This window comes from Eptesicus fuscus, chromosome 8 (assembly GCF_027574615.1).
Source record: "Eptesicus fuscus isolate TK198812 chromosome 8, DD_ASM_mEF_20220401, whole genome shotgun sequence".
In the NCBI taxonomy this organism is placed as follows: Eukaryota; Metazoa; Chordata; class Mammalia; order Chiroptera; family Vespertilionidae; genus Eptesicus; species Eptesicus fuscus.
This window is the reverse complement of record NC_072480.1, coordinates 6,209,209-6,230,384: the sequence shown is the minus strand read 5'-3', so window position 1 is coordinate 6,230,384 and position 21,176 is coordinate 6,209,209. Positions and strand designations below refer to the sequence as shown.

General features: G+C 42.1%; 1 protein-coding gene and 1 pseudogene across 2 annotated transcripts in view; one reads left to right on the top strand and one right to left on the bottom strand.

Annotated features, from left to right (window-relative positions):
* The window catches only part of RFC3 (replication factor C subunit 3), a 30,830-nt gene extending 23,167 nt beyond the window's left edge, over positions 1–7,663 (top strand). For both annotated transcript variants that reach the window (XM_054719738.1, XM_054719737.1), the window contains 2 exons: positions 4,497–4,566; positions 6,376–7,663. In XM_054719738.1, coding sequence (XP_054575713.1) covers positions 4,497–4,566; positions 6,376–6,567 — 262 coding nt within the window. In that variant the 3' untranslated portion in view covers positions 6,568–7,663. The remainder of the gene's footprint in view (positions 1–4,496; positions 4,567–6,375) is intronic.
* A 342-nt stretch (positions 7,664–8,005) lies between these two features.
* Positions 8,006–17,586, bottom strand: LOC129150082 (eukaryotic initiation factor 4A-I-like; annotated as a pseudogene).
* Between the last annotated feature and the right edge of the window lie 3,590 nt (positions 17,587–21,176).

Here is a 21,176-nt window from a genome sequence, read left to right as displayed (position 1 = left end):
GTTTCTGTTTTTACCTTCAATTGCCTGTGAAAATTGTTTCGTGGGCACTTTCACTTAAAGTCAGCACTCTTAATGGCCTCTTTTTGTTTTAAAATTGTGTTAATTGTCCATTCCCCTTACCATACGCCAGTGATGGGGAACCTATGACATGCGTGTCAGCACTGACACGTGTAGCCATTTCTGATGACACGCGGCCGCATGCTGAGGATGAAACATTTGCTGCTCCTCAGGATGAAACATTTGCGACTAGAGTCTTGGAGTTAGTTTTTTCCTCAAAGTGACACACTACCCGAGTTATGCTCAGTTTTTTGGCGAAGTTTGACACACCAAGCTCAAAAGGTTGCCCATCACTGCATACGCAGTAGCCAGATCAGACATGTAAACACCTCTATTATACTTGGCAACTATATCTTTTTAAGCTCTATTTTTTATTCTCACAACTTTAGTTTCCACTTTGCTGCTATCACTAACCTTCTTAGGACCCATGGTGTCTTACTGTACGTATTTAATAATAATAGGCAGCAACAAAAGCAAAACAAAACAAAAAAAAAACACAAGAAAATATTCACAGCACAATTTCCTAAGATGTTAACGCAAAGTTTAGCAGTAAATTGTCTCATGAATTCTCTCCTTTGTCGCCTGAGAGGCAAATGGTTGATCATACAGGTGTCAGCATGAAAGAGTTGTTGGTCAAGAACTGAAGTTTTGTTTGACACCTGAAACATTTTTTTCATGAACAACTTGGTTAAGAACCAAATTGTTGGAGATGGGAGATGTTCGAGAGAACCGACATTTGACTATAGTTGGTGTGGTATAATGGCCTTTATTAAGCTGTTTACCTGCAAATGTGGAACTTATACATAAATTAAAACACATCTTGGAATTTTTAGTTTTTCTTTTAGGATTTCAGATGACTTATGTTTCTAGTTTTTAATATCAAAAAGAACAATATATAGCTTTGTAATTGATACCTCATATGCTAGAAAGACGCGAGACTATGAGTCAGATTTCTACTGATTTTTAGGTATGATATAGTTCTGTTAAGAATAGTATTGTGTATATGCCGTTAGTATTGAGGAAGTGTATTGTGACACACAGTTGTTTCCATTTATTTCTGTGTGTCTGTTACTCAGTAGTGGCCATACCGAAAATGCTTCAACCACTAGTTGTTTGATTTATGACAGCTTTGATTGAGAAGGGCAATCTGCTCTTCTCTAGATCAAGAGTGATAGGTTTAAGGTCCACTCCCTTTGGCAAGCCTGGAGAATGTTCCTTAGGCTCACCAAGACACAGCCTCCTACTCTCATTGTCTGTCAGAACTAGAAACCATCCTTAGATTTAAGAGAAGGTAGGTGATTATTTTAGGAAACAGAATAGATTGAGTGCAACCACTGAAATTTAAGCTTCCCTGGTTTATTTTAATGTAATCATGAGAAGAATATGCCATGTGTTCCTCCTCTTTGGTGATATAGCTGATGAATTTTAATTTTTATAAAAGAGTCTTCAAAGGATTTTATAACATGTACTCTGGCTATCATCTAGATTAGTGGAGGTGTGTAGTCATATATATTGGTACTTAGTATTTCATCAGGGTTTGCTTTGGATTCCCATTCAATTATTTTAGTTGAATAGTTGGCAAAAAGTGTCAAGTATTATAAAATAGTCTCTTCAGAAAAGTAACCTTGACTTTAGGAAAAGTGTACAATCCATTTTGTAAAATGCTGAGTAATTGAAGAAATGTCAGCCTTTAAAGAGATAAAATTCAAAGCATGTCTAATGAGTCTTTTACTTTTGTAAAATATTTCCACACTGAAGATGACTTTCTTCTTTTTGTTGTGATTTTAGAGAAAAACTGATGATAGTAGTAGAGCTTATTATTATTATGCTTTAATAATCATGTTTTATTTTTGAGATATACTACCATGTCCAAGAATAATCAAGGGCTTTGGAGTTAGACTTGAATTAAAAGGCTACCTCTACCACATGAGTTTTGATGGAAGCTTAAGGGGCACGTCTCTGAATGTTAAGTTTTTTTCAGTAACAGAGAGTGGTGGTGTTTGCAACTAACAGTGTACTGCAGTGAACTTCATTGAGAGTATGGGATTAGAGCGGGGGTAGGAAACCTTTTTTCTGCAAGAGCCATTTGGATATTTCTAACATTATATGTGGGCCATGTAAAATTATCAACTTAAAAAGTAACCTGCTATATTTGGTCAAGCATTTAATTAACTCACCCCTAATGCCTTGGCAGGACAAAACCAAATAAGGTCCATGGGTCAGATATTCCCCACCCTGAGTTAGAGAAATGCCTGTCAGACATTGGAAGGGTATGGACTTTGGAGTAAGAGAGATCTGTGCTTAAATCATGGCTCTGCTGTGGTCAACTTTGTTGACTTAAACTACCTGAGTCTTAGTTTTTTCATCTAAAAATAGATGGAGATAATGCCCACTCACAGCTGGTGTGAGGACTGATTTTTAAATTATTAGTTATAGTATCTTTCACATAGCAAGTGATTAAAAACATGCTGGATTTAAAAGCAAAAACAAAAACAACTTTTATTAAGCTTTATCATGGCACAGCTTCATAGTCCTGGATTCCCAGAATGGGGTTTGAACTTCTGCTTTTAAGAAATCTTTCATAAATCACTTTCCTGATTAATCTGAAATAATAGAACATCTATGATATTATTTTAATGACGATTCAGAAAATTTTTTTCCCTTTAGGGTAGGTAAATTATATATCTATACTAATAAAAGGGTAATATGCTAATTAGACCGGATCGACTGGACATCTTCCGGTCTTCCTTCTGGACAAAGCCATAGTGGCGGGGGCCAAGGCAGAGGCGGTTAGGGGCAGTCAACCCAGGAGGGGAGTAATTAGGGGCGATCAGGCTGGCAGGGGAGGGCAGTTAGGGGCGATCAGGCCGGTGGGGGAGGGTGGTTAGGGGCAATCAGGCAGGCAGGTGAGCGGTTAGGAGCCAGCGGTCCCGGATTGTGAGAGGGATGTCTGACTGCCGGTTTGGGCCTAAACTGGCAGTCGGACATCTCTTAAGGGGTGCAGGCCAGGCTGAGGGACACCTCCCCCCCCTCCCCGCCCGTGCACAAATTTCATGCTCCAGGCCTCTAGTATATATGGAAAGAGAGAGAGAGAGAAATAAAGATTCTTGTGTTTAGAATTTTAATAGTCACTGGTTTTTTTACTGTTTTAAAATGCCTTGTATATTTCTCTCCACTCTTTTGTGAAGGAGAGAAATGTTATGAGAGGGGTCTAGAATTAAAGGCTCAGAGGTGGAAATGCTCATGTTGACTTATGCAGCCTGTTTTTATACTTACCTATAATGATAGGACATCTTTGTTTCCTTGCCATATTGCTTTTCACTTTGCACTCTAGACAGTATCATTATATTATACTAGAGGCCGGTACACAAAATTCGTGCACAGGGGCGCAGGTTGCAGAGGGAGGTCCCTCAGCCCGGCCTGCACCTCTCACGGGATGTCTGACTGCTGGTTTAGGCCCAATCCCTGGATCGGGTCTAACTGGCAGTCGGACATCCCTCTCACAATCCGGGACCGCTGGCTTCTACCGCTTGCCTGCCTGCCTGCCTGAGCGCCCCTAACTGCCTCTGCCTGCCTGCCTGATCATCCCTAACCACTCACCTGCCTGCCTGATCACCCTTAACTGCTTGCCTGCCTGCCTGATTGCCCCTAACCTCCTCTGCCTCGGCCCCCTCCCGCTGTGGTCCCTGCCTCTGCAGCTTCTTTAGAAAGGTTGTCCAGAAGGACATCCGGAGAATTGTTTGGCTGTCCGGTCTAAGTAGCATATTATGCTTTTATTATCATAGGTATCCTTATATCCCTTTCTCACTTGTGTAATTGACCAGTAATTCTTCAATCTTTGTTTTTTAAATATATTTTATTGATTTTTTACAGAGAGGAAGAGAGAGGGATAGAGAATTAGAAACATCGATGAGAGAGAAACATCAATCAGCTTCCTCTTGCACACCTCCTACTGGGGATGTGCCCGCAACCAAGGTACATGCCCTTGACCGGAATTGAACCTGGGACCCTTAAGTCCGCAGGCCGACGCTCTATCCACTGAGCCAAACCGGTTTCGGCTCTTCAATCTTTTTTTGATTATTTTCTACCTGTTCTAGGTATCATTTATTTGGAGGAAAAATAAACATATTACTTGATGTGTCATGAAAGTATGCTAAAGTCCATGGTGTGAAATAAACTCAATCTTCACTGTTCATGAAGTCTTAATATAAGACTGAGTGTAAGTTTTGTCTACCTTTAAAAGAATTCTGTAAATTTTCTTTAAAAAAATGAACTGAAATTAGAAAAAGCTTCTATATGTGTATGCTAAGTATGATAAGCCATTTAAGAAAATGTTTGTATTGGATTGTTTGTTTAATTAATAAATTTAAACAGCACAGTAGGTACTTGGAAAAATTACCTCTTATTTTTAACACAAAATATTGCTGTGTTTTATGTAGGCTCCTTGAAGTTCGTGGCAGACTCTATGAGCTTTTAACTCATTGTATTCCTCCTGAAATAATAATGAAGGTAACCTGATTACACATCTTGAATCTTTCATAAGCATAAAATTTGCAATCATAAGAAAACGCTGTCACTTCTTATCCAGTTCATTAATTCAGCAGATATTTATTGAGCTTCTACTGTATGTCAGGCACCATAAGGGGGATGAAGAAGGAGAGGTCCTGCCTTCAGAGAAGTTACATTTTAGTAGGGTAAGATTAGAAACAAGTAAACAGGCAAAAGGATTTCAGAATGCTATGTGTTAAGAAGTCACAAGGTGAAATAAGGGAGAGTGGCTGTATGGAAGGTTAGCAGTAGCTTCTCTGAGGAAGGTTATGCTTAAGCTAAGACAGGATTAAAAGAAGGGAATTGTGTAAATGACTGGGGAACAAGTATTTCAGACTACTAGATTCAGTGAACATGGGGAATGAGGTTAAATGTGTAGACAGAATCTGAACTATGGTATATTGTAAGGCACAGCTTTAGAGCTGGTCTGTCAGCTACCTACCTAGCTAGATTGATTTGTTAGGAAATGCAGGGTTTTTTGTTGTTGTTTATTTGTATTTAAATGGTAATATTTACATGAAAAAATTCAAATGACCCAACATACAAAAAAAAAATGAAGGTCTACCCTTTCATTTCCATAAGGATAACCAGTTTTAATAGACCTCTATTCTGTTCACGTAGAAATTAAGCTCATATTTTTTGTGTGTGTGTGTGTGGTTTCACAAACTTTGACTGTTCTGCACAGTGTTTCTCATTCAACATTGTAACATGGATGTTGGTTCATGACAGTCCATATTTACCAAACTCTTTTTTTTAAAATATATTTTTAGTATTGATTTCAGAGAGGAAGGGAGAGGGAGAGATAGAAATATGAATGATGAAAGAGAATCATTGACCAGCTGCTTCCTGCACACCCCACACTGGGGATTGAGCCCACAACCCAGGCATGTGCCCTGACCAGGAATTGAACCGTGATCTCCTGGGTCATAGGTCAACTCTCAACCACTGAGCCATGCTAGCTGAGCTACCTTACTGTTTTTAATGTATGAATGGGATTTCATTGTATATCACTTGTTTTTTTAAATATCTCTATTGGTGGGACTTTAGGTTGCCATATAGATTATTATCCTATATAATAAAAGCCTAATATGCTAAGTGTCCAACCGTTCATTTGACCAATCGCTGTGATGCACACTGACCACCAGGGGGCAGACGCTCCGACTGGTAGGTTAGCTTGCTACTGCGGTCTGGCCCATCGGGACTGGGCGAGATGGGCCGGACACGCCCTGGAGCCCTCGCGCAGTCCCTCCCCAGTCCCGATCGTGCACCGGTGGGGTCCCTCGGCCTGGCCTGCACCCTCTCACAAGCCAGGACCCCTCAGGGGATGTCAGAGCTGGTTTCGGCCCGATCCCCACAGGCCAGGCTGAGGAACCCCACCAGTGCATGAATCCGTGCATCAGGCCTCTAGTAATTAATAATTTATAATAAGCATCTTTGTGCTTATATCTTTGCATCCTCATACATTTAAGTATTGAATTTGGAATATGCTAAATAATTGCCACATTTTTACATTATAGAAAAGGTACACTTTTTTGGGGGGGGGTTAAGACTGTCAGTCCATATAAAAGAATTCAGGATTTCACAAATAAGAAAATAACATATTTCACTTGAAGCATGTTTTCATTAAGTGTTTGAGACTTGAAGAATATGCATCATGTAGTTGTTAACATATTTAACTTAAGATTTACTTCTGTTTTGAATGAGAAATAAACCTTGTTTGGCTAATATTTTTTAAAAATAATTTTTTAATTACTAGTTCTCTTTCTTTAGGGCCTTCTCTCAGAACTTTTACATAATTGTGATGGACAACTGAAAGGAGAAGTGGCCCAGATGGCAGCTTACTATGAACATCGTCTGCAGCTGGGTAGTAAAGCCATTTATCACTTGGAAGCATTTGTGGCCAAATTTATGGCACTTTACAAGAAGTTCATGGAAGATGGATTGGAAGGCATGATGTTCTGACATTTATCAGTAATTCTTTATATGTCTCACTATCAGCATTTACATTCAGTTTATATTGCAGGAGCTGTAGGTAAAATAAACTTTACTTAATCATGTCCTTTTTTAATTCCTCTGTGAACCATTAATCATTACTCTCTGAGTTAAATAATTATTCCTATGCTATTGAAGTATATTTAACCCTTTGCACTCGCTTGCTTTTTTCTCGAGCTGCTACCGATGCTAACCATGTCGAGTCACACTCGACATCCGAGTGCAAAAGGTTAAAGGACACAACTAGAAATTTCAGAGTCCATGATTTTATTTTAAAAATTTGCTATCCAAGTATGCAATGTTGATCCTCCCATTTTTCAGTTAATCTCTCACCTGCTGAAGGAAATTTGCACATAGGAAAACAAAGATTAGCGCTAATCTTTGGGCTCAGTGTATAGAGCATCTGCCTGCAGACTGAAGGATCTCAGGTTCTATTCTGGTTAAGGTCACATATCTCTGTTGCAAGCTCGATCCCTGGCCCCCTTTGGGTGTATGCAGGCATTAACCAATCAATGTGTCTCTCTCACATTGATGTTTCTGTGTCTTTTCCCCTCCCTTCCACTCTCTCTAAAGATCAATGGGAAAATATCCTCAGGTGAGGATTAACAAAAATAAAAACATTAATAAATAAAGCAAATATTATTTTCTATCCTCCAGATGAGTATTTTTGGACACAGTTACATAACAATTTGGTAAGTCTTCACCTTTAGTCATATTTTCCTCAACCAAGAATTATATTTTTGCAGAAAAGATAAGAATTAATTTTTAAACGCAACTAACATGGGTGTGGAAAATACTGAGACTGCAAAATCCAATCTTTATTTCAGTGATTCAGATTTGGTATTGGATTGACTAGTAAGTAATAAGCATGTTTTCATTAAGTGTTTGAGACTTGAAGTATATGCATCATGTAGTTCTGAAGCAAAGGTATATTACTGTAGAAGTTACTTTTTAAACAAGTGTATATTGTGTCATTGGTCTTGTCCTTTGGAACCTTTTTTTGTTTGTTTATTTCCAAGTAATTTTATTCAGAATTTTGTTTCCTGAATCAATAAATACCATACAAAACAATATAAAAATGACTATTATTTTTTTCTCCCCTATTTCCCCCAATGGGGACAATCTCCTGGGCTAACACAGGGGTTCTCTCTCCAGATTTGGCCCAGTAAATGAGGTTGAGTAACATTATAATCCCTTTGAGTCATTTTCAGAGGAATTTGGCTGAAGCAGGGAGTCTCTGGGGTTTGGAGGTTGACTAGGTTAGGGAAGTGGATTAGTGTTTTTGGGAGAAGAGACAACACCTGGGGCATGAGCCTACCCCCCAAAAAAGGGTAAATTGTTCACAGTTCCTTCTTTGCCTCAAAAAGTGACATTTATTAAAAGGGATGAGATAGCAGACCAACCCCTCTCAGATGAGGTCAGCAACATTGAGGGGTATCTCCTCATTGGAGGTGTAGAAGGTCTCGATGTCTCGAAGAGTCCTCTTGTCTTCTTCTGTCACCATAATATTAGCCACATCCTTACAGCCAAAACATCCACCCCAACTGATTCTGTGGATAGTTTTCCCTGTTGGTGGAAAGTCATAGTTGATGACTAAAGAAACCTGCTGCACATCACTGCCTCTGGCCAGCAGGTCAGTGGTAATCAATATTCTGCTAGAGCCAGAGCAGAACCCTCACATGATTACATCTCATTCCTTTTGGTCCGTATCTCCATGCATGGCAGAGACATTGAAGGCTCAGGCGTGCATCTTCTCAGTGAGCCAGTCAACCTTTTTTTGTGTTGATGAAGATGACTGCCTGGGTGATGGTGAGGGTTTCATATAAGTCACAATGTGTCCAGCTTCCACTCCTCATTCCACGTTAATAAAGAATTGGCGGATACCCTCCAGACTCAACTCTTCCGTCACAAGAATCCGAATGGGGTCCCTAACCGGTTTGGCTCAGTGGATAGAGCGTCGGTCTGTGGACTGGAAGGTCCCAGGTTCGATTCCGGTCAAGGGCATGTACCTTGGTTGCGGGCACAGCCCCAGTAGGTGGTGCGCAGGAGGCAGCTGATCGATGTTTCTCTCATAGATGTTTCTAACTCTCTATCCGGCTCCCTTCCTCTCTGTAAAAAAATCAATAAAATATATTTTAAAAAAAAAAAGAATCTGAATGGGGTCCCTCATGAACTTCTTGGTTACCTCAAGCATATCAGAAGGCATTGTAGCTGACAGCAATACCACCTGGGTGTTGCTGTTGAGCTTTTGGAATATGTCATAGATCTGGTCCTTGAACCCACAGCTTAATATTTCATCAGCTTCATCCAGTACAAACATCTTGGATGCATTTGGGAGACAGCTATCTGTGATTAAGCATGTCAAACACATCCTGGGGTGCCCACTATGATATGGGGAGCTTCCATCTGCAGCGCACCTCAGCACGCACGTTGGTACCCCCAATGCAGACATGGCAGGAGGCACCAATGTAATCTAAAGCGTGACTACCTTCTGTATCTGCTGTGCAAAGGTGCCAGGACCAAGGCCTGAGTGGCCTTTAGATCCGATCCAATCTGTTACAGAATCGATACGGCAAAAGTGGCTGTTTTTTCTCCCAGGTTGGGCTTGAGCGATCACATCATAACCCTCTCGCAACCGGGACCGCTGGCTCCTAACCACTCACCTGCCTGCCAGCCTGATCACCCCTAACCATCTCTGCCTCGGCCCCACCACCATGGCTTTATCTGGAAGGACATCCGGAAGGTCGTCTGGAAGACGTTTGGTCTAATTAGCATATTACCCTTTTATTAGTATAGATAGCTGCCATATATATATATATTTGTGTATGTTTTTATTGATTTCAAAGAGAAAAAGGAGAGGAAGAGAGAGAGAAACATCAATGATGAGAGAGAATCATCAATTGGTTGCCTCCTGCATGCTCTCTACTGGGGCTTGAGCCTGCAATCCTAGGCATGTAATAAAGACCATTAAATATATACACACTAGAGGCCTGGTGCATGAAAATTCATGCACTGGAGGGGGGGTCCCTTAGCCTGGCCTGCCCCCTGACACAGTCTGGGAGCCCTCAGGAGCGGGAGGCGACCCAGCGATCAGGGGAAGGTGACGCCCCCATCACACCTCTGCTGCTGCCACTGCTGGCAGCTCAAGCCTCAGCTGGTCCTGGTTACCTGTGCCTCAGGCGGCCCTGGGCAGCTGCCATCTGAGGCTTGCCTGCACCTCAGGCCAGCCCTGGGTGGCTGGGAGACTGAGGGAACTGGGGGACTCCAGAGGCAGGCACACAGAGCGGCCAGACCCACCTGGGGGCAGGCCTGGCCTTGCTGTGCACCTGCTGCCCCAGCGGGGCTGAGGGGACTGGGTGCCGCCATCTTGTGACTGTGGGTGCTGCCATCTTTCAGGGTGTGGCAGTCAATTAGCATATTCCCTCCTTATAGGCTGTGGGCACCGCCATCTTTGTGAGGGCATGATGGTCAATTAGCATATTTCCTCTTTATGAGATAGGATATGTATATTTAATGTGAAACTTAAAAGTACATGGTACACACACACACACACACACAAAGTATATGCAAGCTATCAGGCAGGAAGGAACATGCTGATCGAGTTGGTTAGGCAAAATGGGGAAGTGGTAAAAAAATAATGTCAGAGATGTGTTGGGCAGGCATGGAGTGGTATAGACCAGATAGGGTAATGGTGCTGGTAAATGTTTAACCTTTACTGGCCCTCTGGTGAGTGCGGGGTGGTAACTAATAATAAAACATACTGATTTGTAGCATTTGCCAATTTCTCTGCTCTAATATTCCTACCATGGCCAATTTCAAGCTACAACATGAGTGTGGATGAGTGAGTTGGAGAATGGTATAGCGGGGGATAAATGTTGTTGGGAAAAAAATAAAGAGAAAAAAACAACTGAGTTGCTGCAAAGTTGAATCTCCAAAGCTGTTTAAAAAACAAAAACATTAGACACACATATATTCTCCAATGTACTTACTGATACTGATTACTTGGCAGGGAATAATCTGGCCTAAAATTGTATGGGAAATAAATTTCAAGACATTTCAATAACAGACCTAATAACTATGAGTACATCCCTCAAATTGTGGAGTTGGAAGTCCTAGCCACAATAATCAGACAAAAAGAAAAAATAAAGGCATCCAAATTGGAAAGGAGGAAGTAAAACTCATTATTCACAGATGTCATAATATTGTACATAGAAAATCCTAAGGACTCCATAAAAAAACTACTAGATTTAAAAATGAATCTGGCAGTGTAGCAGGATACAAAAATGACACCCAGAAATCAATGGCATTTTTATTCTCCAATAATGAATTATCAGAGAAACTAAACAAATAATCTAATTTACCATTGCAACAAAAAAATGTAAGATACTTAGGAATAAACTTAACCAAGGAGGTAGAAGACTTGTATTCAGAAAACTATACAGGACATTGAAAAAGGAGATAGAAGAGGATATAAACAAATGGAAGAATATACCCTGTTCATGGATTGGTAGAATTAACATCACTAAAATGTCCATACTACCCAAAGCAATCTATAGATTCAATGCAATTCTTATTAAAATACCACCAGCATATTTCACAGATCTAGAACAAATACTCCAAAAATTTACATGGAACCAAAAAAAGACCCTGAATAGCTGCAGCAATCTTGAGAAAGAACAACAACTTGGATTGGAGGGATCATAATACCAGATATCAAGTTATATTACAAAGCAACTATAATCCAAACAGCCTGGTACTGGCACAAGAACAGACATATAGATCAATGGAATTGAACAGAGACCCCCAGAAATCAACCCAAGCCATTATGCTCAATTAATATTTGGCAAAGGAGACAAGAATATACAATGGAATAAAGATGGTCTCTTTAATAAATAGTGTTGGGAAAATTGGACAGATATGTGCAACAAAATGAAACTAGACCACCAACTTACACCATATACAAAGTAATCTAAAAATGGATAAAAGACTTAAATGTAAATTGTGAAACCATAAAAATCCTAGAAGAAACCATAGGCAGCAAAATCTCAGACATCTGTTATAGCAATATGTTTACAGACATCTCCCAGGGCAAAGGAAACTAAAAAGAAACTAAACAAATGGGACTACATAAAAATAAAAGTTTCTGCACAGCAAAATAAACCATCAACAAAACGAAAAGGGAGCCCACTGTATGGGAGAACATATTTGCCTCTGATACATATGATAAAGGTTTCATATCCAAATACATAGGGAACTCAAACAACAAAAGTAAGAAAATCCAATTAAAAAATGGGCAAAGGACCTAAATAGACACTTCTCCAAAGTAGACACATGGTTGGCCAATAGACATATGAAAAAATGCTCAAAGTCAGTGATCATCAGAGACATGAAAATTAGAACAACAGTGAAGTATCACCTCACACTTGTCACAATGGCTACCATCTACAAATCAACAAATGATAAGTGTTGGCAAGGATGTGGAGAAAAGGGAACCCTCGTGCACTGCTGGTGGGAATGCAGACTGCAGCAGCCACTGTGGAGAACAGTATGGAGTTTCCTCACAAAATTAAATATGGAACTTCCATTTGACCCAGTGATCCCACTTCTAAGAATATATCCTAAGAAACCCAAAACACCAACCAGAAAGAATATATGCACCCCTATATTCATAGCAGCACAATTTATAATAGCTAAGATCTGGAAACAGCCCAAGTGCCCATTAGTAAATGAGTGGATAAAAAAAGCTGTGGTACATTTATACCATGGAATACAAAGCAGTAGTAAAAAAAAAGTATTTACTACCATTGAGACAGCATAGAGGGACCTTGAGAGTATTATGCTAAGCAAAATAAGCCAGTCAGAGAAAGACAAGTATCACATGATCTCACTCATATGTGGAATCTGATGAACAAAATAAACCAATTAACAAAATAGATTCAGAGACATAAAAGCATAGAACAGACTGTGGAATCTCAGAAGGAAGGCAGGGGAGGGTAGGTGGGTGGGAAGAGATCAACCAAAGAACTTGTATGCATATATGCATAACCCATGGACACAGACAATTAGGATGGTGAAGGCCTGGGGCTGGTGGTGGGAGCTGTCTAGAAGGGGTCCATGGGGGAGGAGGGAGGTGACATATGTAATATTTTCAACAATAAAGATTTAATTAAAAAATAAAGTAAAAAAACTTAAAATTGGCTTTTTGGTATCATGTTTTATGTAAATGCATTAACCTTGATATTGTGAAATTGATATTCATGATAGGATTTATTAAATTGCAGTGCATTATGGTTAGGAACACTAAATATGAGGATATTACACTGTTAGAATTACACAAATATCTTGAGAAAAGTTACTCTAAATACAAAAACCAATAAGCAAAGAGTTTAGCTATGTTTACAAGTGTTGTTAGCAGGAGGCCTTATCCAATTCTAGCACTACTCCACCTCCACCAAACAAGTCATGTCCGGCAGCCTGCCCTCTATCAGTAACAGGTGGTATTTTGGACTGTGACTTTTCTGATTTGTACTTACAATAAAAATAGAAAATCTTGAGAGGAAAAATTTGGGATTTTTTTTTTTGTATCCAAGGCCCACAACTGTGGGTCTTGGACTTAGTTTGGAGAAGAAATGTATTGATCTGTTGGTTATTAGAGATTTATTTTAGGTTAAATATTTTTTACACTTTTGCACTTGGCTTTTAACTTCAGTACCCTGGGAAAGAAGCTTTAGCTGTCCTCATGTATTTTGAGCTTGACAGGTGACTGCATCTTATGACTTATGCAACTTAGGTGAAAAAATAAGACACCTTTAGCTGTGTTGAAGCTGCAGGTAGACTGCTTTAGCTTACTTCAACAGACCTAGCTTTTCTTCATTTGAAATAAAAATTCCATTTTAGTTTTATAAGCATTTTAGTCATTGGTGATTAAAAGAATATTTACCACTTTTAAAATGCAAAGTAGCCTGAAAGAATGAGAGAGAGTCCGAAAAACCAGGACTGCAGGCTTTATTAGAGGAGAAGGACCTGCCGGGCTGTCTCACAAGGGAGAACAGCAACACATGCAGAGGTGAACACGCCTTTTGAGGGGAGGAAGGGGAAGGGATGGGGCTTAGGGTACTCAGCACATGCTGATTGGTGGTTTCATATAAGGCACATGATTAGGCACTTAGGTACTTAGGAATCAAGAGCTTAGGGTATTTGGCAGGTGCTGATTGGTGGTTCAATGTATAGTCCATATAAGGTGCCTGGTTAGGTGCTCAGGAATGTCCAGGCCACAGGTGCAGGTTACATCATACTCCATCCATCAGTTGGGGGAAGGGAGGATCTATCATAGCCTAATTCTGCATGTGAACAGAGCACTAGTGATTCTCTAGCTTTGTATGGTCAATACCAAGCCTAGTTAGATAAACTAGATCATGTCCTCCAGGCTCTATTCCTTTTTAGGATCAAGGAAAGTACTATGGAGGGACTAACATTGGATTCATGTTGAAGCATCCATCTTATATAAAAACTGCTGTTTGACATTTTAACCCTGCTATTTGGCTTCTGTAAATGCTTGCTTGCTTAAATAATAAGGAAAATAAGACTACTCCCACTTCAGAGAGGCCATTAAACCTTCCCCGGACAAAATTATCAGTGCTGGCACCAGGCCAGACCTTTGGTTGAGGTCTCAAGGCCCCAGCACATAGGGGCTCTTTAAGAACTTGTAAAAGGGGCCGGAAACACCCCATATTTGGGAGACAAAGAAGGTAAAAACATATAAATAGGGAAAGTTCCTCCATGTTGGGGCCCAGAATTTGAGAGACATTTTCCTCTGGACTCATGTGTAATAAAGTGTGACTCCAAACTCTCCGAGCATTGCTTGATTTATTCCAGTTCTCTGTGACATTATTGGTTCCCTGACCAAGAAAACCAACCCATGCTTGACTTTTTAGCCTCTGGTGAGTGGACCAGGTTTGGGGCCTGGGGTGCTGGACAGGCCTCCGGGAGGTGCTGCTCTGCTGAATTAGCAGAATTAAACTGGGGGACTCTGGGAGCTCCCAGACCTCAGCCCAGGACCTGGCCGGCATCTGGAGAGAGCGGACAGACACTTCTGGACCTGTCGACAGAATCTGTAAAGTAGGGGCCCCGTCATTTCAGCCCACTCCAAGTGAGTGGAAGGGGGAGCTTGATCACCTCCTCGGAGGCCATATGGCTTCCTCAGGCAAATTAATCAGGAATCAGGAATCAGGGGGACTGTTTAAACTCTGGGTAAATATCTGGTAGAAGTCAAAAACTTGGACTAGCTAGTATATAAATGTGGGACTCTGGAGGTGAATGAATTCAGATTTGATTAAGGAATTATGAGTTCACTCTGCTGTTTGTTTGTGTGGGACTAGCCAATGTGCTACCGAGAAGGGGGACTGGACGCAGTCTTAACTCCTCCGGTAAATTCTCACCAAGACGTTGGTCGAGAATTCTGTTCTGGGGCGTGGGTGCCGGGGGTGCCCCCAAGCCCATCTGGGGAGTTGGGCAATGTTTTGTTTATCTGCTCAGCTCCAGTCTGGGCTAGTCTACTGAGAGAGTGTGAGTACGGATGTTTGTCTGTCTTGGCATAATTATCTGCTCATTAACTGTTTGTCTGTCTTGGCATAATTATCTGCTCATTAACTGTTTGTCTGTCTTGGCATAATTATCTGTGTTAAGCGAAAGCCGCTTTGTGCCTTCTGGCTGTACACAGGAGAGTATTTGTTATCTCTTTCTATTGTTTAATTTGTTTAAAGATAGGGCGGACCTGCTGTGACAGAATACAAAAGTCTTTAGCAGCTGCTGAGATTCCTTTTCTCGAATCTTTTGCTCTCCGTCAGAGAGGGAATCAGCCCATTTAGCTAATAAAAATTTCTCTCTATGTTTGTGTAAGTAAGGGTTTCAGTTTGCTCAGATTTGTGAATTTGCTGTATTAAATTGAAATTTTGAAGTCCTAGGGTTAATTTAAAGGTACAAATTTGTGACATTTCAAAGAACAAAGAATTTTTATTTATGACTTTCTTTTCTCTTTTGGTGGTCGGAGACTTCCAGGGGCAGGGCTTACAGCTCCGAAGGGCGGAGAGATTTACAGGCCCTGTCCCTGCCTGTGACATCATGGTCCAACATGAGCCATCTGAGGCAGAACTAAGGCTGAAGTTATTATTAACTGTCTATGAATCCCATTAACCCTGGTTGTGTGTTTTGTTTGACTTGCTATTTTCAGTTATTTATTAGGATCCTCATAGAGGACATAACCTGGTCTTTCCCTTCCTCCCTCATCCTGATTCTAATAGCATCTGTAACTGGATTAAAGATCTTTTCTTTCAGGAGGCCCTCCTGGCTTTCAGTTCACAAGAAATCTCCCTACACACCCTTATCCTCATCCACTATCTTTCCAGGCTGACTAAGAGTCATTTTTCTCCACAGGTCGGACCTCAGCCTTCGAAAGGCAGGACTACTACAGTGGTAGTCTGTAGTTTTCTCTGAAACTCCCACTGTTTCTATTTCTCCCCTCTGTAGGAATTGTCTTCCTCTGACTCACAATAGGAAAGGGAGACAAGCAACTGGACTAGGGAACAGGAATCGTTGGAGAAATCAAGAGTGGTAAAGGAGAAGGATTTAAGATCCTCTAGGAGTCTAGGGGCTTAGAGTAAAGAGGAAAAATCTATGAGGGAAAACAATGGTTACAGAAAGAAAAAAGTATCCTTAAATGTAAAAAGCCAAAATATACAGGATCTCAGACCATTTGCCTTATTTCAGGACAGAGTAAATGGTTAATACAGAAAGGGGGGCTGGATGCCCAAGCTGCCTGCAGTGGCCCTGGAAGAAGCCTCAGCAGCAAGAAAAACGGGGGGGACAGCAGACATTTACCTGACACTAGAGAAGCCCCGCTGCTGCCCAGTGAGTAATGAGCCTTTTACAACAAGCAATACAAGACTTAGGCCTTTGGCTTGCTGGCTGCAGCAGTTAAACCAGAAGCCAGTGACTGCTACTGGCCTTCCGGCAGCCCCAGGAATAGAGCAGTGAGCCCGGGATCTATGAAAGCAGCAGATAGAGCTAGTAGAAACTCCCTGTTTGCAAATGTACTGAAAGGGTTCAGTACCTGTTGCTGCTGGAAGAGGAGGGGCTGAGATCCCCTTCCAGTGCACGCCCTTGGGAGAGGCCTGGTCACTGCTCTGCCACAAAGGGGACTGGCAGGAAGACAAGGGGCCTAATACCCAAGCCACTGCCTCAGAAGCCCTTTGCAATATGCAAAGCTGTTTCTAACTGCAACTCTGGCTGTTTGGGACTGGCAGCTTAAAGTCAAAGAGCAAAGGAAAGGCACTCTCCCTGGACCGGGGAGCCTTCAGGACTTTGAGATTCTCCAAGAGAGGAGGAGTCTGACTGAGGGATGGCAGAGACCCTGTTGGGTTGGAAGGACCTAAGGCCACATGTTAAACTTATAAATTACGGTTTTCTAGGCAGATGTCCAAGCCCAGTTATGTAGGGGTTAAGCTGCCTGTTTACAGCAAAACAACTTTCTCCCGTGCCAGAATAAATTTTAGGGAAATTAAGACAGGCTGTGTTTGTGGCTAGAAAGAAGAACTGGCCACCATGCACAGCCCTGACAGTGACCTGCAGAAAACTGTATAATAGACTTAGATGATGCCTGCGTCTTCATCGACATGACTCCAGAAAGACAAGGACAATTTTGCTTTGTGTGGGAAGGTCAAGAATAGACTGTAGTCACCTCCCTAAGATATTTGTATAGCCCTTCCATGTGTCATATATGGTAGCAGAAGATTTGGCTACCTAAGGTGGCCACAGTGCCAATATTGTACTTCATTGTGTTAATAATATTGCATTATCTTAGAGATTTGAATGCAGTTGCCAAAAGAGCAGGTGCCCAAATCGGCAAGGAAAATACCCATCTGGTTTTGGTCTCTATTGAAAGACAGTTGGCAGCCTGTATACTGTCTTGCAGGCCTGTGTGGCCATACCCATGTCGGGTGTGGCACAAACCTCAACTTTAGGAAACTGGGGAAGGCCTGTTTGGAACAGAGGGAAGTGGTGAGTACCAGCCCTTTGTTACAGGAATTACAGACCCCGTGAGGTCCTGTGACATGTGAGACCCTGTAAAGCAATAAAGCTCCCTTAGTCCTTTCTCAGAGGGCATGTCACCCCTCCCAGAGACCATATAAAATTTTAAGGACAGGTCAAGTAGGGGGAACCCTACTACAAGGACAGCTATAATTGTCTACTTGAATATAGACACATTTTGAATTTCTCCTTGTCATTTGAAGACAGTTATATTACTCTGAATAATCCATAGAAAGGACTGACAAGGAAAATCAGAAGATCTTGAAGCAGGTCAGTATATTTTTCTCCTTATATAATTCCTCTGAAATTTTGCAATGCTTAATAAATCATGGCAATACATTCCTTTGCATAAATTCAATAAGACCGGTTTCTAATATTGGTTTTATTGACCGGAAACTTTGACTGGAGTGTCATGTTTTAAAGAGCCCTGTCTGAACTCTGAAGACTTGAAGCCAATAAGAGTGCCAAGGAAAAGCCTGGTATCCTGCTTGGGAGCCCTGAAAATGGCTGGCGCTGGAGCATCAGGCCCATACCCTACCATCACTGGCGGTTGGTTAGAGTAGAAGGGGAGCAATAAAGACACCTCTGAGTCCCTGCAGAACCCCCATGCACAAGTAGGAGAGCTACTGAGATGGGCCTTAAAACCTAGGGCGTGGGCCCAGGTGGAGTCGCTGCAGGTGAGGGATTCACCTAACTCAGCAGATACTGCAGGCAGGCCGGACAGCAGCTGGATGGCTTGGCTTCCTAGCCCTACAGGGCGCACTAAGATTCAATCACGAAATTCTGGCAAAGGTAGTTGGTTACCATTCTTGTTGTGTTTATGCAAACAATCAGGCTAAATTAAATACAATGGGTCTCTTGATAAACATAGAGGTAATTTTGAGGAGAAAAATTCGATTTCAATAGAGGTTATTAAAACTGAAATGTTTTCTTTCCCTTCCATCGGACCATTTGTTAGTTTGTCTCTGCCAGGTCACAAGCCCACCTCCTTCTGTGCCCATGCCTCATTGTCCCTCTGACAGACAGCAAGGATCTCTTGGCTCTGAAAGCAATTCCTATGTCCGCTAACACTGTCAAACACAGAATTGAAGACATGGCTGAAGATATTGAAAATCAAGTTATAAAATGGTGAAAAATTCGCCATGTTATTCAACTTGAATCAATGGACGTCAGTGACAAGGCACTTCTTCTCAGTTTTGTGAGGGCTGAGTGTGCAGGAGAGTTACAGGAAGAACTACTTTGTTCGCTCAACTTGCCCGTGGAACAACTAGCTCTGAGATGTTTGAAGCACTTAATAGTTATCTCCTGGAACACGGAATTAAATGGAAAAATGTATTGGAATATGTACAGACGGTGCCGCAACATGATTGGACATCTGTTCCTCCTCAGCATGAAGCAGCTACAGAAGAAATTCAATATCCATTTTTTCTAAAAGAATTCAAAGCCAGGATCCTTGAGGTAATATATTAGGCAGTTAGACAGACATGAGCAGAGCAAGGACGATGGGCCAACTAGCATTTGCCATTTGTTGATTTGTTGTTGATAGTCATTCTGACTGTCCCTCATTATTGTTTTGATTAGCATCTCTGGGATGATTATTGACTTTGAGCATCCTACCTAATAAAAGAGTAATATGCAAATTGACCATACCTTCACCACACCCACCAGCCATGCCCACCAGCCAATCAGAGCGAGTATGCAAATAAACCCAACCAAGATGGCTACAGCCACAGAGAGCAGGAGGGAGGCTTGGGTTTCCCAGGCAAGGGAGGAAGCCAAGCTTTCTGCCAGCCCTTGCCGGCCTAAGCCTCCACTCAAGGCTACAAAGTTTCAATTATAGAAGGTAAACAAATCCAAACAGAAATGGCGGCAGCCACGGAGCTGAAGAGAGCAGGCTAGGGTTGCCCCCGGCAACAGAGGAAGCCAAGCTTTCCACCTGCCCTGGCCGGCCTAGGCCTCCACTCCAGGCTACAAAGTTTCAATTATAGAAGGTGAATTAACCCCAACAGAAATGGCTTCTGCCACGCCACAGAGCCAGCAGAAGGCTTGGCTCTGCTCCAGGCTACAAAGTTTCAATTGTAGAAGGTAAATAAATTCCAGATACCAGGGCCTCCACTTGGGTCGCCAGGGGACATGGCTGGCCTGCAAACCATCACAGACCCCTCGCCCAGGCCACCCCATGCCCCAAGGGAACCCCCACCCTGACACCCTTCAGGGCAAACCAGCTGGCCCCCACCCATGCACCAGGCCTCTATCCTATCTAATAAAAGAGTAATATGCAGATTGACCATCACTCCAACACACAATATGGCTGCCCCCATGTGGTCAAAGATTCTGCCCCCATGTGGACACAAGATGGCCAGCAGGGGAGGGCAGTTGGGAGGCACCAGGCCTGCAAGGGAGGGCAGTTAGAGGCGATCAACCCTGCAGGGGAGGGCAGTTAGGGGTGACCAGGCTGGCAGAGGAGGGAAGTTGGGGGCAAACAGGCTGGCAGGGGAGCAGTTAGACATCAATCAGGCTGGCAGGGGAGTGGTTAGGGGGTGATCAGGCTGGCAGGCAGAAGCAGTTAGAGACAATCAGGAAGGCAGGCAGGTGAGCAGTTGGGAGCCAGCAGTCCTGGATTGTGAGAGGGATGTCCAACTGCCCGGTTAGGCCTAATCCCGCTGGGTCGGGCCTAAACGGGCAGTTGGACATCCCTCGAGGGGTCCCAGATTGGAAAGGGTGCAGGCTGGGCTGAGGGACACCCCCCTCCATGCACGAATTTCGTGCACTGGGCCTCTAGTGTTTTCATATGTCTCTTGGCCTTCTGTACGTCCTCTTTCAAAAAGTGTCTATTTAGGTCCTTTGCCCACTTTTATTTTTTGTTTTTTTTGTCTTTATTGTTGATATTATTACAGATGTCCTTCTTTTCACCCCCCCCCCATAGCTCCCCTCCACCCAGTTCGCACTCCATCCCAGGCCCTTGCCACCCAATTGTCTGTGTCCATAGGTACTACATACATGCATATAAGATCTTTGTCTAATCTCTTCCCATACCCCCACACCTCCTTCCCTCTGAGAATTGTCGGTCTGTTCCATTTTCATGCCCCTCATTCTATTCCATTCACCAGTTTATTCTGTTCATCATATTTTTTATTCATTTGATTTTTAGATTCACTTGATAGATATGTATTTGTTGTCACTTTGTTGTTCATAATTTTTATCTTTACCTTTTTCTTCTTCTTCATCTTCTTAAAGAATACCCTTCAACATTTCATATAATACTAGTGTGGTGGTAATGAATTCCTTTAGCTTTTTCTGTGAAGCTCTTTATCTGACCTTCAATTCTAAATGATAGCTTGGCTGGGTAGAGTAATCTTGGTTGTAGGTTCTTGCTAGTCATCACTTTGAATATTCCTTGCCACTCCCATCTGGCCTGCATAGTTTCTGTTGAGAAATCAGCTGACAATTGTATGGGTGCTCCCTTGTAGGTTAATAACTGTTTTTCTCTTTTT